Raw genomic sequence first — 17,430 nt, forward strand, 5'->3', positions numbered from 1 at the left:
TCAGTTTTATCTGAATAGGTTTTGTTGTTGTTGCTGTTGTTGTTGTTGCTGAAAAAAATTTGCTAGAAAGCTTTAGAGAATCTAAAGTCTGAGATTATGTCAGTTTAGGGCCTGAGACAGTTGGATGTCTGACACCGGGCTCAGTTGCTAAGTTGCTCAGACACTGGGCCACTTTTACAAAACAGTTAAGTTCTGAGCGACCACACCATGACGAGAATTCCTTATGAAAAACCCTTTATAAAAATAAACCTTATGTCTACCATTTCCATAAATAAATTACAATCTGAGTGAGCCAATTCAGAATAAACCCTACAGACAAATACAGAGAGTTATGCAAAGTGAAGAAAAAATGTACTTTGTATACATTAAAAAGTAACAGTTACAAATGCATTGTTTTTCTTTGCCAAGGGTAGCTTCTGTCCAGAAAGCAAAAACACTCACCACTAACAGAGTCAGAGTTTGTGGACAGGATGGAAGTTGCGATATCTGGGCAGTAAATAGAGATACATTGAGGCAAATCTCAGGACTCTCTGCTGAAAGATGACACCACAAAAATATTCCACCTTCAGTGAGAAACATGAGACATCACAAAGACAACGAGTGACATTCTGGAGTATAAAACTGTCCTATGGACCAATGTGTGATGATGTTTTAAGGTTGCAGAAACGTGGCATAGAGCTACATCCAATCATTCTGGACTACTGCCCACTGCTGGTGTGCAGATTTAGTACGTCAGAGGGGGAGAGAGAGAGAGACACACACACACACACACACATAAAGCGAGAGAGAAAGAGAGAAAGAGAGAGGAGAGAGAGGAAAAGAGAGAGACGAGACTGAGTGCTTCCTTCATGTGCAGAAAAATAGGGTTCTGTGTCACTTCATATCACATTGCCTCAGTCATACAGGCAATAACAGAACAAACACAGGAAGTGTCGAAAATGAAAAAAAGTCCATCTGAAACAGGACATGAGACACATATACGGATGTGCTGTAGTGTTGCCACCTTTCTGCTGTGAAACAAATCGACCCAGAGCAAGATCAGAGAGACAATGGTGTTTAGTTTGAACTCCGAATGAAATATTTGATGCAAGCAGAGCTAGCTTGGATAAAGTGTGTGCAATTTTCCCTCAGATGATCACTTGAACTCTTTCTGCTTCAGTGTTTGTCAGAATCTGCATATTTCTGACCTGTAATAATCCTTTTTCCATAGAAGATAGAATTTCACCTCAGTTGGGCTGAACTATTTAACACTGTGGAATGTAGGACACATGCAACGACACAGTGGAAATGTTCACCTCATATAACAGCTGCCCAATGCTTAATATCATGTATTTTCATTACCTTAAATCATTATTTCTCAGTCCATCTTGACAGTTTTATGATATGTTTTATTAAAAATTTTATAGCACTGCACATTATGACATTGTTTTCATGATCCTATTTACCATTTCACATGGCCTGTTATAAGCATAGCGATGCTGTTAACCTTCAAGATAATCGAGTCACTTAAACTCTTTAACCTTTCTCTGGTTTAATATTTCCCGACTGATGGAGAAAATGCCAGGTCTGTTTGCAGCCTATTTAGCTGCGTGTGGTTATAAGAGGGGACAACTGCATCCGTTGCAATTTAGCCCATGACCTCATGGCTCGTTGATGTTTATCAAGGTGGCATAGGAATGAGAAGGGTAATGTCTTTTTATACTCCATCTCAAGCGTTCAACCATCAGACAGCTGTGGTCTTTATCGAAGGGTCTGACTCGTCTGGTGTACTAGGCTGAGACTGGGCTTAGATCACCACATGCTTTTGACATGACTATCAAGAACAGATATAAAAGAAAAATATTTGACGGTGAGATGCGAGATTCTTCGTGTTCGCAAAATGGAATGGGCAGATTCGGTGGAGGGCAGGAGACAGTAAACACAGACATGTTGTCCACTGCAAATGCATTGCCATGAAGGAGATACCTGAGGCGATAGTTTCGTCTCCATCTAACTTACAATCTTTAATTTCCTATCATACAAAAACCACGAGTAGCACTGCTCAGCCTCAGCAGTTATTATGTAATCTCGGGATGATTACATTACATATGGAGAAAAACAGACAGAACACAGACCCCTTTATGCTAGAAGTATGCTCACGTCAGCCCAAACTCAATCCATTTCAGTACATTCAATTGTTTTCATCTTTCTTGACCCTCTGAGTACATCTTATGTTGCCAGATTGCTGGTGTCACAATTTTAAATTATATTTAGGAAAAAGGTTTGAATGGAACAAACAAGAAGATAACACAAAAAGCTCGGCTCTTTCAATAAATTCAAACTTTCTTTAGTTTGTCCACTGACAGTTAAAGATCCCATCTGATCTGATGTCTCTTTTAAAACACAGAGGCTCTTTAGATTTTTTTCTGAGAAATTTCAACATTTTAATGCTGTAACTCAGCTGAAAATAATCATTATGCTTTACAGCCTCATCTTGCAGAGTTATAAAGTAATTTCAGCCCCAAAGATCATTAAAACAGCACCATTTTTTCTCGACGGTAACATTTTTCACCAACAATATCTGATAAACAAACTTTGATATGGGCCATAAACTGAAGTGTTCCCTTGCGGGATTTTTTTTTCTCCAATATTTCTAATTGCGTATTCCAAGCCAATAGCTCAGCAATGAAAATGTATTCATGTTGTGTCTTTTCTGATGCATTTCAGGGAAGACTGGAGTTTATGGATCAGAGGGTCGAATCCTCGTCCATTCCAGCACTACAGAGCAAAACATAAACACATAAACCCTTCACTCCCTAAGCCAAAGATTCTGCAAAAAAAACTGTTCCATCTTCCTCAACCATTAAAATGGCCCTGTGTCTTGGACAAGTCTTCAGCAAAGATAAGACATTCAGACCACGGAAGCGTTTTGAGCCAGGGACCCAGCGATTCGAGTTATATAAGAAAGCACAGGCTTCACTGAAGTCGGGTCTGGACCTGCGAAAAGGTGGTGCAGCTACCCGAGGGGGAGAGCATAAACGACTGGATAGCCGTGCACGTGGTGGATTTCTTTAACCGAATCAACCTGATCTATGGTACTGTGAGCGAGTTCTGCACTGAGCGAAGCTGTCCCTATCATGTCCGGTGGTCCACGTTACGAGTACAGGTGGCAAGATGGTGATCAGTATAAGAAACCCACCAAGTTACCGGCGCTCATATACATGAATTTACTCATGGATTGGATAGAAACATTAATAAACAACGAGGATATCTTCCCCACTCGAGTAGGTATGTCGGAGTCTCTTCTGTTGCTTTCTAAAGCATTCACGTGTTTGGTAGAGTGAGTGTCCCTTGTGAATGCTGTTTGTAGACAAGGACTGTAACTATGGCAACCACACGGCAGGAAGAGAGCATATGTGATATTTAGAAAAAAAAAAAAAAGACCCATTCTCCTCCTCAAGGGAGTTATTGGCGTTTGTTTTGAAGTACTTTGAGACTCACCACCAAAGGGTGTCAATAATGCAGATTAATTAAGATAAATGTTCACTGAGTGCATAGTTGTGGCAGGGCACCTTCAAAAAGCAAAGCAGATGAAAAAAGCAGACTATTTGCCTGCCATTTATACATGCAGTAGGTCATAGAAAAGGTTAATGCAAAATACAGGTGGCATTTGGAGCTAATTGTGGGCATGACTGATTCAGGTAATTACCTACCATTCATTGACATAAAAGTATTTTGCATGAATTACTTTCATCTCAGCAGCCAGGTTACACCAGATGACATGCCAAAATTAGATATGAAATGACTACATATCACTCTTAAAACAAATTCACCACATCTAAGTCAGTGCTGGGAAAATTTAGCCCGGGTGTCAGTTCCTTATGAAAATGAAGGCGACCTCCCAGTGCAAAGAGGGTAGATTAAGCCTCTCAAGAAATAACTGCCAGAGGCATCAAAGTGTGTATTAACCATTCCACTCCTTTAATGTCGAGATCATTCTTCTTCTAGGTGTTCCGTTCCCCAAGAACTTCCAGCAGGTGTGCAAGAAGATTCTAAGCCGGCTCTTCCGAGTATTCGTGCACGTGTACATCCACCACTTTGACAGCATCTGTAGTATGGGTGCTGAGGCTCACATCAATACCTGCTACAAACACTACTATTACTTCATCTCAGAGTTTAGCCTCATCGAACAGTCCGAGCTAGAGCCCCTGGTGAGTGGGTTTGGGGTGTTTTTTTTTTTTTTTTTTATGGAAGGAATGAGTAGAGAAGAGGAAACAGACTTACATAAGGCCAGCTAGACAATAGAAAAATTCCCCAATTATTCCTACATGCCTACCGTAATCCTGTCTAATGACATTCCTGTTACTCTCCAAGTGATGGCTATCAGCTTTCATTTCTCACTCAGCCCTGCTGAACTGTCCTTGAATGACATTATTACCACTGTGGAACTCTTCATATGCAGCATTTGCATTTTCAGGCCCATCTGCAGAGCAGAGACTAATTGGTCTGATTCATTAAACGGGTGTTACAAGGCAGCCCGATGGTAAAGCTGGTTTGATACTACAAACTGGAAGAGATGCAAACATAAAACGGCAGATGGTTATTGCTTCCCATAATGCTTATAAAAATTAATTGAAAATACCCCTAAACGACACTGAGAGTTTCAGACTGAAATATTAACCAAATGTAGGAATCAATTTTGGCAGCATGGGTAGGGTGTGTTAAAAATCACATTCATCTTATTGCACATGAAAAAGAGACACCAGCTAAATGTTGTTTTTTTTTTTAAATATTCAGTGATTAACTGAATTGAGTGATATTTAACTAAATTGAAACTAATGTGACAATACTGACATATACACGTCAGTGTCACGGATCATTCTCATTGCCCCCAATAACGTATGTCTTAACATCACCATCAGGTTATGATACCATTCAACAGTTCATCAGTGTGAAAAAAAAAACAAATGTGTGATGCATTGTAACTGTGGCTTTTGTTCTATTCTTCACAGAGAGAAATGACAGAAAGAATCTGCAACTGAACCACTTGGACAGTGAGTGGGGTCTCCTGTATGGGCAACAACCCATTCAGTCATTCCTGAAAGGACCAGTAACTCTCAAATAATGAAGCCAGTGACATTCAAATACTCAAAAGTCAGTGCACGGATGCTTCAAGCTATGAAAAGCTTACCTAAAGACATTTTTTCCATGTGTGACTACCTGAGTGTATCTGACCACCATGTTGCATTGTGGCTAAGATCGTGTTGCGTCGTGACCAAAATGGTGGGCGTCCTTGACTTAACCTTATGTTGCGTCGTCATTCATTCTTCTCCGTATTTTGTATTCATTTGTACATTTTTTTTTTTAATTCATGCATGCCTTTTGTGTTAGCTCATGGTATGAATGACTGTTTTGGTTTGTGGTTGTCTTTAAACTCATAAAGTTAAACTGAAAACATGACAAATACAGACATATCTTTTTCTCCACATTGTCGTAAGAGTGATCATATTCATATTCAGTTGCAGGCTTCCATATATTTTGCTGCAATTAAGCCAACAAACTGTAGTGTATGATTCTATTACCAGTAGTAATGGAAATGGTGACAACAGCATTACATTAGCTCCATCCAGTAGATAAAGCCACTAAACAACTAAACCAATTCTGCATAGTGTGACAAACAGGCAGGAAAGGTGGAGATGTGACTAAGTCTGATAATGATGATAGTGACTAAATGGTGCAGGGTAAACACCCCATTAACCAAACTGTTTCATCTGATATGTGCTTCTTGTAATAGTGACATCATTCACACACTTGATGACTATCTCCTCAAGACTCTTTTTTTTACTTACTAGTGACAATTATATTTGCATCAGCTCAGTTATATTGGTACAGTTTCTCCTTTCAAGTAGAAAGTTGAGTGCAAGAGTAGACAAGCTCTTGATATACAGTAAAGCCAATACTAACATATTCTTCTGATACATAATTTAATGATACTGGCTCACTGAAGTCAGACAAAAGCAACAATATGGGATTGATTTATGATTTAATTGGAATCCTCTCATAACAGTTCAGCAGTGGCTGAAATGAAAGTGAAAAGAAATACAACCACACTGCTGTATTTTCATACCTAACGCTGTACATGTACTTCAACAAATTAAGAAGAATGCTATTAGTAAAAGCTCCAACTGGCTTGATTTGTATATCTCACACAGGGGGTCTGGTAAGCTTCCCAGCCTTGACCCGTGTCACAGCCTTCAGACGGCTATTGCCAAAACCACAAGGCTTATCGGACTCTTAGAGTGCTCCTGAGTTTGCCGTCAAGACGCTGAGAGAGACGTCCTGGAGCTAGAGAAACAAGAAGACAATGATTTTTGTGATTAGGTAGGAACAGACAGAAGTAGATTGGAAGGAGGATGATGAGGAAACTAAGAGGGATGAGGAAACCGACTTTCTTCTCTGCACGCTTGAGAACCTAGTGGTATCGCTCCCCATAAAAAAAAGAAAGTTGGCATTCAGTCTCTTTGACGTGACTGGGCAGGTTCATCTGGGCAATTACAACACTGTCATAGTGCTGCGGTCGATGACGAAAAGAAGGACGTGCTCTCTGTCACAACAGAATCCCTTCACATTGTCAAAGGCAGAAGATACAAGTGATAACGTTTTATACAAATATATCACAATTTTTGTACGAAACAGAAAATCCTTAATGTCAGTTTAGCCACACAGCTATAGTCCAGATGGTGTATGCATACCATGCCAAATGTGATCATGCAGTATGTGTATAATGGAGTAAATAAGCGCAGTTTTGAATTTGCAGCCTTCACTTGAAAGATCTTATCTGGATAGAATTTCTTGGTTCAGCCCATGTGCATAGAATTTATGCCCATGTATATATTTAAATATTGTTAGATAGTTCAATAAGTTAAATAGTTTTAAATAACTATAAACAACCACATATTTTTACATGGGAGTCAACACACATGGGCAAACGGATATTTTTAAATGCTAAATGCCTGGACAAACAAATAACCTGTGAGATGACCCCCGCTATCTCTGGTCATGAAACAATAGATATTTCGGACTTACTCATAAAGTTTTCATATCAACAGAATTTGATTGATGCAACTGGTTTCTATGCTAAGTCGTGTATCACTTGCTCTGGAAAAGTGAGACTTCAGAGCCTGCAACTCTATAAGAAGTTTCTCGGCACGGAGCGCTATGACACGAGGCAAACGTAAGTTAGGAGTACCTTGTCACGTAATGGAGAAAAATAATTAGGGCTGTACTCATGGAACTTGCTATATGTGGAGATGATCACATTATGAAGGAATTTCAAGTATTACAGGCTTACCCCTCTTTTAAAAAACTGCTACCCGGCTCAGAATGTTTATAGTCTATATGCGTCAGGAACCCAATCATCTAGGAAAGGATTCATTTTAAAGTGAGACACGGTGTGTGTTTAACTACAATGACCTATGGGCCTAGGCAATTGCTCTAAATTTACAGCATTTACACAACTCACGACAATATGAAGACATTCACTTTATGTATTTTAGGGCTACTTTAAAATTCACATTAATCGTTACACGACATTTAAGTTGCCCTTGTGAATGTGTATCAAATGTTTATCAAATATTTGCTTTAGCTCCCACTTATGCTGAATTAAGCATGACTCACTCTGGGTCTTGAGATCATATCGCTATTTTGTTCAGTCATGTCAAACGATATAGAATCGCAAACACGTAATGCAACCTTCCGTTTAGATCCATCCAATCAAAGACGTGTAAAGTGGTGAGAGGCGGGATTAACTACTGTTGTCGTTTTGCTTCGCTTGCGCTATGCGCGCGAAGAGGGTCTGTGTGCTGCGGGTCATGGACGATGTCCGAGGGGCTCACTGCTGAATTTGATTCGTTTGGACGCAGTTATCAGGTTTGACTGAAAGCTGTTTTAGCTGGGAAGGCATGCGTGGTGTACATTTTATTTTACCGACAGTAGATCTGACTCAGGATCTTATAGGATCATTCTGGTTTAACAGTTCTGGGTGCTCTGTTTGAAGCTAGCCTTATACTGTTAGCCCTAGATATTTTGCTTTATAGCTTGACATGGGAAAAAGCAGTATCTAGTGGCGCCTTTGTAACGAAAGTATGAGTTGCACAGTATGGACTACAACTTGTTACTACGATATTCGTAATTTTACAGGTATTTCATCCAACATGTTTCTCTGTTTATATTAAGAATATAGATTATAGCCTATCGTTGACGTTGCGATGGTGGTTGACGTAACTATAGTTAACCTTAACTCAACTGTATATTCTACCCTGACATACTCTATAGCTAAGAGGTTTCGCTTTAAAGCTCTGGGTAATATGTGGAACATGTTTCTATTTCCGATCATATGAGGCCCTGCCCTATATTTTATATAGGATGTGTTGACTGATGACAGTTTCAGTATCCTTGCTTCATAGAGCTGACAAACCAAACTGTGTCTCAAAGTCAGCGTAATGTCAGAACTGGCTGGTTAATTCTGGAGTGTTCTGTATTCCAACTAGCTGACATGGTGAGGCAAAGCCAACTCGCGGATCTACAGGCATTGCGGTGTCCTCTCCAGGTACTGTAAACTCAGTTTACACCACTCGCTAAGCAGTTGCTGTCTAGACGCAGACCTGAGTTTTTAGTCTGAGTTGAAGATCAAAAAGTATTACAAACAATACAACCAAACAAACAATCGGAAATTTACTGTGAGGTAGTTTTGATGTATAACTACGTGGATAATAAACTAAGTTAGTGGCAGTGTTTTGCGTAATGAGACTTATTTAAATGCACATATCAATAAAACTGCCCGTGTGATTTAACATCATGTTGTAACTATGGGACCCATCACAAGCATTAACACTGACATTTTCCTGATGGTAATTTGATGATCTGGCTTAATGCTAGTGGACAGCCCATAATCAGATACAGAGAGAGGAAGCTACACGGTATGGGTGTAATCTTTATCTCACCAAACTCACTTCCTCTGTGTGTGACCAGATATCGTACTTGCTTAGTTTCAAAAGTGCTCACTGCTCATATAACCTCACACAGCCTGTCCCTATTTATAAGGAAGTGGAGCAGCAAATGTTATTGAGTCATACGAGTTCTTTGGACTTGCATACATTTCTCGGAATTTCCTGGGGGCAGCCAGGGTTCTTATCAGTTTTCCTGTCAATGCTTTTGACATCTGTTGGCTTTCACTTTATTTGATTGTAGATGGACCAAAGAGATAACCGACATTTTTAACTGACACTCCATAATTACACGTCTCGGCATCTGTTTATGTCCTAAATAAAGCTTTTCAAAGTTTGTATGTTGGCAACGGAAAACTAGTGGAATGCTGTGGAACTGGACAGTTTGTTGAATGTGATTCTATCTGTTTCTCCGTTCCTGTTTTTATTTTTCCTCTCCTCTCTCTGAATCTCTTTTCCTTTCACTATCTCTTTCTGGCTCTGTCTTTCTTTCAATGTATCTCTGGTGTTATTTATTTTCTCTTTCGTTCTCTGGCTCCCTATCTGCCGCCCCCCCCCGTGTCCGCCCCACCCCCCTCTCGATCCTTCTCACATTCTCTCTCAGATGCAGAGTAATTCTTTGGCCTCGGGCACTGTTTTGGAGAGCCGCGGGGCCCTCCCTCCCCTTCCGCATAGCGGGCCCTCTGCAGAAGAGCGAATGCACCTCTCCCAAAACTCCACAGGTACTTCATTACAACCCACACGTATCTGAATCAAACTTTTTAAATGAATCATTTCAGCAACCTTGAGCATCTCTGTTTAAGCCTCAAAGTTCCGCTGAAGCACTTGAAGAGGTCACGGCAGAGTTCTATAGAATTTCACCTATTTTCCCGCTCATTATAGGTCTGGAGTCCAGCCAGCCTGTTACCATTACAGACTCAGGTACACGAAGGAAGAAAAAAAGGAGGACTAGGGCGACAGACAGTTTCACAGGGACATTTAAAGGTAATTCAACTCGCAAAGATCATTCCATCGACACAACTTCTGATTGGTCAGAATCGAACCACACTGAAATGCACTTGACTTGAAGTAGCCATTCACTGAAAATATTTTGTATACTGTAATTGTCTTTGAGTGATTCAGGAATGCTGGTCTCCACTCCTCATATCACATTGTTTAGATCAGAGAGTGATTCTTTGACTTTGCATAATGAAAAATGCAGACACAATACGACGGTGCATGATTTCCAGAAGATGACAGAAATGAATTCTAAAATGGATACTATACATGAAAGGGAAATTCACACGATGTGCCATACTGGACATTCAAACACAAGCACAATAATCAGGAAATATTTTTCAGAATTTGCTTTGCAAATTTAAAGAGAGAGAGAGAAAGGTTACATATGTGTTGCTGTGTATTAGAACGCTAGACAGTGTTTTCTGGTTTTTATTGTTGTTGTTGTTGTTGTTGTTGCTTTAGCCATTTGTTTGGCAGCAGTTGTTTCCTTTGTATTTGTCACTGATCGAATGGGAACTCTTTGTTATGTGGCTAGCCCCAAGCATGTATTACTGCGCAATTTGTTTGATAGTTAAGTTTGAAAACAACACATATTCATTTTCTCCGGAGGAAAAATGTGTCAGGTATTGGAGAAACAAACTGGGTATGACTAAGAAAAAATGTGTGTGTGTACTGATAAAGATTTTTGGTCAGTATACTCACAACCTAGGGCAAGTGTAGCTCTAGGCTCCAGACTGAAATATACAATATACATCTGGTGAACTGATGTTGTTGCTCTTTATCACAATGGGGTTTTTAATCATTTTATTTGACTTTATTTGTTTGTTCTTTAAAGACACTACAAGGTACTGCATTTCCATACAGATGTACTGTATATTGTATATTTCATAGCAAAAATAAATAAATATATATATATATATACACACTGAATGGCTAATTTACGGCATGGGACAGTTCATATATGAATGAAATGGTAACATATTATTTTGGGTTACTGGGATTGTAATGTTACTGTGTCTGAGATGAAGTTCAGGTTTCTTGTCTCTGGTTGATGTGTTTGTGTGTTAGATCTGTACCGGCTGACAGATGAGCTGCTCGGTCAGGGGTCCTATGCTAAGGTGCAGGGCTGCGTCTGTCTGCAGAACGGCCAGGAGTATGCTGTAAAGGTCAGTTACCACTGCAGTGACTCTATGATTAACTGCTAACTGCGTAAAGACTGTCTCTGATTGGTTAAAGACTGCGTGAAGGTTTCAGTGAAATAGGGTCAAATTATTACAGTGTTCATGACTTTTTCTATGTGCCTGAGTTACCTTTGCCTTTTTTTCCCCATAGATCATTGAGAAGAATGCGGGACACAGTCGTAGCAGAGTGTTTAGGGAGGTAGAGACACTTTACCAGTGTCAAGGAAACAGGTGAGAGTTCTGTCACTGTTTAACACACAAGGATTACACACTCAACGATTACACAGCCAGCTGAACACGTATACACCTCTCTGGGTTGGTTCACAGGAACATTCTGGAACTCATTCAGTTTTTTGAAGATGACAACTGCTTCTATTTGGTGTTTGAAAAGTTACGAGGAGGTACAGTCCATTCAAATGCTTAATAGTAATTGTCAGCAAATTAGTAGAACTCAATACAAAGTGACATGGCTTTTCACGTGCATCTAAACATATTCAAGTTTCGAGAGGATTTTGAATCTGATCCTGTAAACTTAATCACATGTAGTGTAAGTGAAATAAGTAAGCTGTTGTCACTTTAAAAGACTTTTTTTTTTCCTGACCTTTGTGAATATACATCCTCAGCCCTCTTTCTCTGTTTTTTCAGGCTCCATTTTGACTCATATCCAGAGCCGTAAGCACTTTGATGAACGCGAGGCTAGTCGTGTAGTCAGGGACATCGCACAGGCTCTTGACTTCCTACATACTAAAGGTCAGACTCCATTAGACAGACGGTTTGTGTGTGTGTGTGTCTGTGTCTGTGTCTGTGTCTGTGACTGTGTGTGTCGGTCTCACTCGAGCATGTCCACATTTCTCACAGGGATCGCGCACCGTGACCTCAAGCCAGAAAATATCCTGTGTGAATATACTGACAAGGTAGGACTGCTGGACATCCCAATCAAGCATGATTCAAATTTCTCAAAAATCAATCCCTGATTTTGCTAGCACCTTTCCATAATGAGCATGTTAAGTGTGACTGAGGTCATATGGCTGTCTCTCTACGCAGGTGTCTCCTGTGAAGATCTGTGACTTTGACCTGGGCAGTGGAGTGAAGCTAAGTAGTGCCTGTACTCCCATAACCACGCCAGAACTCACCACACCGGTAAAGCAGCATTCTCTCAGACCTCTCTTCTCCACCTGTACTTTACCTAATGCATCCACCCTGCTCAGCGGCTTGAATGTTATATTTAGTAACTTTATGTTCCCATATTTATGATGAAAAAAGATACAGAATATTTGTAATGCTTGTAAACCAAATGCATTTGAATAACAATGTTAATGCGTTGTTGCTGAAAACAAAGATCTCTTTTTTTTTTTTAAATTTGAGGTACACATGACCTGAAAAGCGTTTAAGTAAAAGGTATTGTTGAAATGCCATGCTGAATGCTGAGGTGTTCCCCTTCAGTGCGGTTCGGCTGAGTACATGGCTCCCGAGGTGGTGGAGGTGTTCACGGACGAAGCGTCCTTTTACGACAAGCGTTGTGACCTCTGGAGCCTTGGGGTCATCCTCTACATCCTGCTGAGCGGAAGCCCACCCTTCACAGGTCACTGTGGTACGGACTGTGGCTGGGACAGAGGGGAGACCTGTCGCGCCTGTCAGGTAACACACACACACACACACACACACACACACCTTCATCATAAATTTATATTATCACCCCCAGTCATCTGACACAGGCTCACGCATGCAAATGCCTTCTCCCATGCTCTCTGAAACTTGCCTCTTAGACTCACACAGACTTACATACACAGAACCTCTCTTCAGGGTTCCCATGGTCATGGAAATCCTGGAAAGGTCATGTAATTTTAAAATCCCATTTTCCAGACCTGATGAAGTAATGGAATTCAGTAAATTCATTGAAAGATTTGGAAAAGTCATGAAATTTGATTTTGTCATACCAGGGGCATAGGAGATGAAGTGTATATCTTATTGTATATTTTATGGATTAATGCAAGTCACAAAATCCAGTCGCTTCCTAATTTCATTAAACAGCGTGGTAACAGGGAGTGAGGGGAAAAAACACATCTTATCCAATCTCGTTTCGTTCTCCGTGAAGTTTCAGTCTGAGCCCCGCCCTCCAAATCATTCACTACGTCCTCAGTAGTGTAAATGAATAGGACATTTAATTTTGGTTGTCAGACATCATGGTGATCGAATTGTTCTAATTCTACGAGGCGGGCGTATTCTTTAGAAAACGCCAGTGGCCAAAGCCTTCTCTTGATTTGTCTGATAACAACGTGACTGACAGTAAATGCTAGCAATCTTAGACAGGGTAAGTAATTCACTTTGCTGGAGAGGTTCTGTTTGCCCCAAACGATCGTGTTACTGATGTTGACAAATACGATTTATAGCTTAGGATTTAACTCGCCTCGTAGCGCCCCTGCTTTGAAAATAATCTTGATTAGTTGTAGGCTGAGTAAAGATAAGGTATCCCTATGTTATTGTTTATGCAAGATATATGGTTTCAAAGCGACTTATTCCGGCAAGCAAACCATGCATTTAGCCTATTAGCAAAACGCTTTGCGCTTTTTAAGCTGTGCTTTAGCCTGCTGTGACTGGGGCACGCCAGGATGGCTAGTTAGCAGCGAAACTAGAGGGTAATGGGCAGTTGGGCACAAAATGTTCGGTTAGTATTAATAATTAGGCCCAACTTGTGGAGTAAAGTATGCAATTTTGTGTACGTGTAGGTAGTGAAAGGTCATGGAAATTTCATTAAAGGTCACTGAAAAGTCGTTGAAAAGTTTTGAAATCTTGTCAGTGAAAATGGGTGGGAACCGTATCTCTTGCCCGCCTCAAAACTCATATTTTGTTTTTTTAAATCTGTTTTCCATCCCATAGGTTATTGTAGTATTTTGTTAATTTGGCTTTGGTCCTGTCTGTAGAGCATCCTGTTTGAGAGTATTCAGGAGGGCAAGTATGAGTTTGGGGAAAAGGACTGGGCCCACATCTCAGACGGAGCCAAAGACCTGATCTCTAAACTGCTTGTCCGGGATGCCACCCTGCGACTCAGTGCTTCCCAGGTCTTGCAGCACCCGTGGGTGCAGGGGGTAAGAACCTGTTCTCAGACAGACCCAGTGTCTCATATCTCTCATTCACAATATTGATCTGAAACCAGATTCAGTAGATTAACGTTTGTTTGAGTCCGTTTTGTCGGTCAGCTTTGGATTTGTGGAGCACAGTTTTTGTGTCACACTTTATAAGGTTTCGTTATTATATTTCAGAACGCCCCGGAACGAGGCCTCCCAACTCCACACGTCCTTCAGAGGTATTTGTTTTACTGCGCTTTTTTCCACGTCACCATCAAACCTACCTTTGGCAGAGCTTGCCGTAGTTTACCTGCTGTGGTTTTACCCGTTACAGTACGAGCGTAATAACGTCTTGGCTCTCTCTCTGACCGCCAATCCCAGGAACTGCAGCACTAAAGACCTGACTCAGTTTGCAGCAGATGCCATCGCCTTCAACAGACAGCTGTCCCAGCAGGACCAGGAGCAGGATGACAACACGGCGATCATCTGTTCAATGAGACTCTCTCCTCCTTCCAACTCCAGGCTGGCACGCCGCAGGGCCCAGTCCAATGCCTTAAGAGCCAGTGAGCCCCTCCCCACAGCAGCAGGAGAACCAAAGGCCTGAACCCCGCGTCCCTGTCTCCGCGCCCACCCTGCAAAAAATCACGGGCGCGTTCTCTCAGTTCCTTCTAACGGTATATGTGTTTGTGCAGTGATTGTAGGCTTCGGAATAGCCTGCATCACTGCGTAATGATGTAGTCGCGTTTAGAGTAGAACATGGGTTCGGCGTGCACTCAAGAAAGTCGTAATGATCTGGGGGGGGTTTTTTCAAAGCATTGCGGTCAGACATGGAGGATTCACATCAGGTTTTTGCCTGTCTGTGCAATATCGAATTGCAGCATACTTATCTTGAGTCACGCTGATGAAGAATCTCAGGCAGAGCCTGATCATGCAGAGACAGAGAAGAGGAGAGCAGCTTTCCCACACATGTACTTTTCAGAGGCTAGACATTACTCTTCGTCATTAACCGCCAGTTTATGACTTGGCAGCATTTTAAAAGCGGTTTAGTCTTGAAGATGAACAAGGGAAAAGGCGGAAGCTGCTGTTCTGTGTCCGCGCTTGCACAGTTTTCCTTAGGTCGTGACATGCTCCGGGTCATGTTCAGGTCAGTGGAATGATGCTTAGCCTATGTGTTACTTTGCTTGCTGTTAGCGTAATTGCTTTGTCTTAGTGTACGATAGCGTGAGTTGAGTTGGTTGGTGATGTTTTCACCACTTTTACATTTAAAGCATCTTAAAGGCTTTCTCGAGCTTCATTTCAGGGGCGTCGATGGCTAATTTTTTTTAAAAAGGCCTATCTTGTTACTGCAAGATTATTTGGATTTGAATACGACCAAATAATTAAATTATTGGATTTTTTTTTTTTTTTAGTGGTGGCTGGGTGGATGTGGGGGGGTTATCCAGTCAATGTGATGTGTGTAGTGCTCCCAACATGTATCATATGCGTTTTAAGCTCCTCACCTGAGAAGATTTGGGTTGTTTACCGTTCCATTGTTTTCAGTTTGTTTTATACTGTGATCCAGTCTAGTCGGACTTGTTTGTAGAATTTTTTTTTTTTAATTCAGTTTTGTTCTGATATATTTTCAGTTTGGGGTTAAAAGTTCTCATGATCTCAAAATCACACTGCTGGCTGCTGCCTTTTTAATGTCCTAAGCTTATCGGTGGCAAAGCCACGGTGTCCTTACGAATCTGTTTAATTACCTCAAATCCAAACTGCACGTTGTCTTTGCACATAACTTATTGTACCAGGGCCATCATAAAACCTGTTACTGTCTCTGCCAAACTTCTTTTCTGAACTGAAGCTATTGCTGTGCTCGTTTATTTTTGTCAAGACTGCTCAACCTTGTACTGTTTTGCTTTTATTGCAGTTCTTTGTCAGAATGTGGTTGTTTATCTTTGTTTTTTTTCCCCTTTTTTCTCGATGTTTATTCATTTATTTCTGTATTTATTTATTTTGTTCGTTGATCTTCCATCGTGCGAATCAGATCATTTATCAAATGGTCACAGTAAACAGGTTGTTGTATACCAAGCAAGATTTAAAAAGATTCCTGTCATTCTCAGTATTAGCTAATTGGCCGATTCCACATGTAAAGACATAAATAAGTCTTTATGAGTTTAACTGAGCACAGTTTGGAACCTGCGCTTTTACTTGACTGCTAAATAAGAACTAGGAGCAGTGTAGCTCCTAAACAAGCAAGAAATGGATTAGATTAATTGTGTAATTTAAATACATGTGATATCCATTTATATTTGGTAGATATTGAATATGTTAAAAGTATACACTTTGTTACTGCCTGATTTTTATATATATGTACTTACAACACGCAGAGTTGGTTGTCTGGACAAAGCTCAAAATTGATGATGGACTAAAACTGCGTTTTGAATGAACACTCTTATCACAGAATGCAGTTTGGTTCCGGTCTAGCCCCAGTCCCTGTCCGTGAAACCAGCCCACGCGTTTTTGTATTAGTGTGGTGTATAATTTGTGTCCAGGCTCAGGAGAGCTAACAATGCTGACTAATCTTCTGTCATCCAGAAGTAATATGACACCTCGTTTGTTCACATCATTATAAAATTGTACTGCAATATCAGTTTTTTTTTTTCCTCATAGAAGGGACTCTTTATGTCAGTCAGCTGTGGTAAAAGGATCATTATTCCTCCTTACAGAGAAGTAAGGCCAATGGCTGTAGTTTTGGAACAGGAATTGGGTTAGATGTGTTTATTTTATTACAATGTCTATGTATGTATGATTACAATTCTCTTATAAAGAGAATAAAAGATTGCTTTACTCAAACCTTTACTTCTGATTGTGTCTTAATCTAATTGGCCTGAGCTGCTTTTGTCTACTATGGGGTAGTGGTTTGAATTTAATCATACTGGGGGTTTTGAAAAGTTTGTTGTTAATTTCATTTATTCAATATAGTAAGACAAAGTCAATTAGTAAAAGTAGATTGACAGCAGACACTTCCAGGAAATCTTACTCATTTCCTTCACCTAATTAATTTTATCTATTAACGTTAATGTGCAGTGCTTGTGCCTGCTTTTCCCCTGTTGCCATGGATACTCCATCCCTATAGCAACCAAGCTGGTTTTCATGGGGAAACAAATAGGACCTGCGATGGCAGTAAAAGCCTTCATGTTCACATTAGTGACCATAATAGTG

The 17,430-nt window shown here is 40.5% G+C and overlaps 2 protein-coding genes across 3 annotated transcripts; both read left to right on the plus strand.

The window, feature by feature from the left end:
- The first annotated feature begins 2,847 nt into the window (after window positions 1–2,847).
- On the plus strand, window positions 2,848–5,021 carry mob3c (MOB kinase activator 3C). The gene is given in 5 exon segments (XM_030791332.1): window positions 2,848–2,982; window positions 2,984–3,109; window positions 3,111–3,267; window positions 3,988–4,190; window positions 4,992–5,021. Coding segments are annotated over 5 exon segments (651 nt in total).
- Window positions 5,022–7,833: 2,812 nt separating this feature from the next.
- Window positions 7,834–15,628, plus strand: mknk1 (MAPK interacting serine/threonine kinase 1). Of its 2 annotated transcripts, XM_030791331.1 has the most exons (14): window positions 7,834–7,908; window positions 8,529–8,587; window positions 9,589–9,706; window positions 9,867–9,968; window positions 11,052–11,149; window positions 11,316–11,395; window positions 11,492–11,565; window positions 11,810–11,914; window positions 12,023–12,078; window positions 12,209–12,304; window positions 12,608–12,802; window positions 14,086–14,250; window positions 14,425–14,468; window positions 14,611–15,628. In XM_030791331.1, exons 2-14 carry the CDS (start codon window positions 8,534–8,536, stop codon window positions 14,831–14,833), a joined length of 1,410 nt encoding a protein of 469 aa, XP_030647191.1. In that variant the 5' UTR covers window positions 7,834–7,908; window positions 8,529–8,533; the 3' UTR covers window positions 14,834–15,628. The 2 variants fall into 2 exon arrangements, with proteins under 2 accessions (XP_030647191.1, XP_030647190.1); XM_030791330.1 differs by having other exon boundaries at window positions 11,810–12,078.
- Window positions 15,629–17,430: the final 1,802 nt, after the last annotated feature.

The sequence above is a fragment of the Chanos chanos genome, chromosome 14 (assembly GCF_902362185.1).
Source record: "Chanos chanos chromosome 14, fChaCha1.1, whole genome shotgun sequence".
Classification (NCBI taxonomy): Eukaryota; Metazoa; Chordata; class Actinopteri; order Gonorynchiformes; family Chanidae; genus Chanos; species Chanos chanos.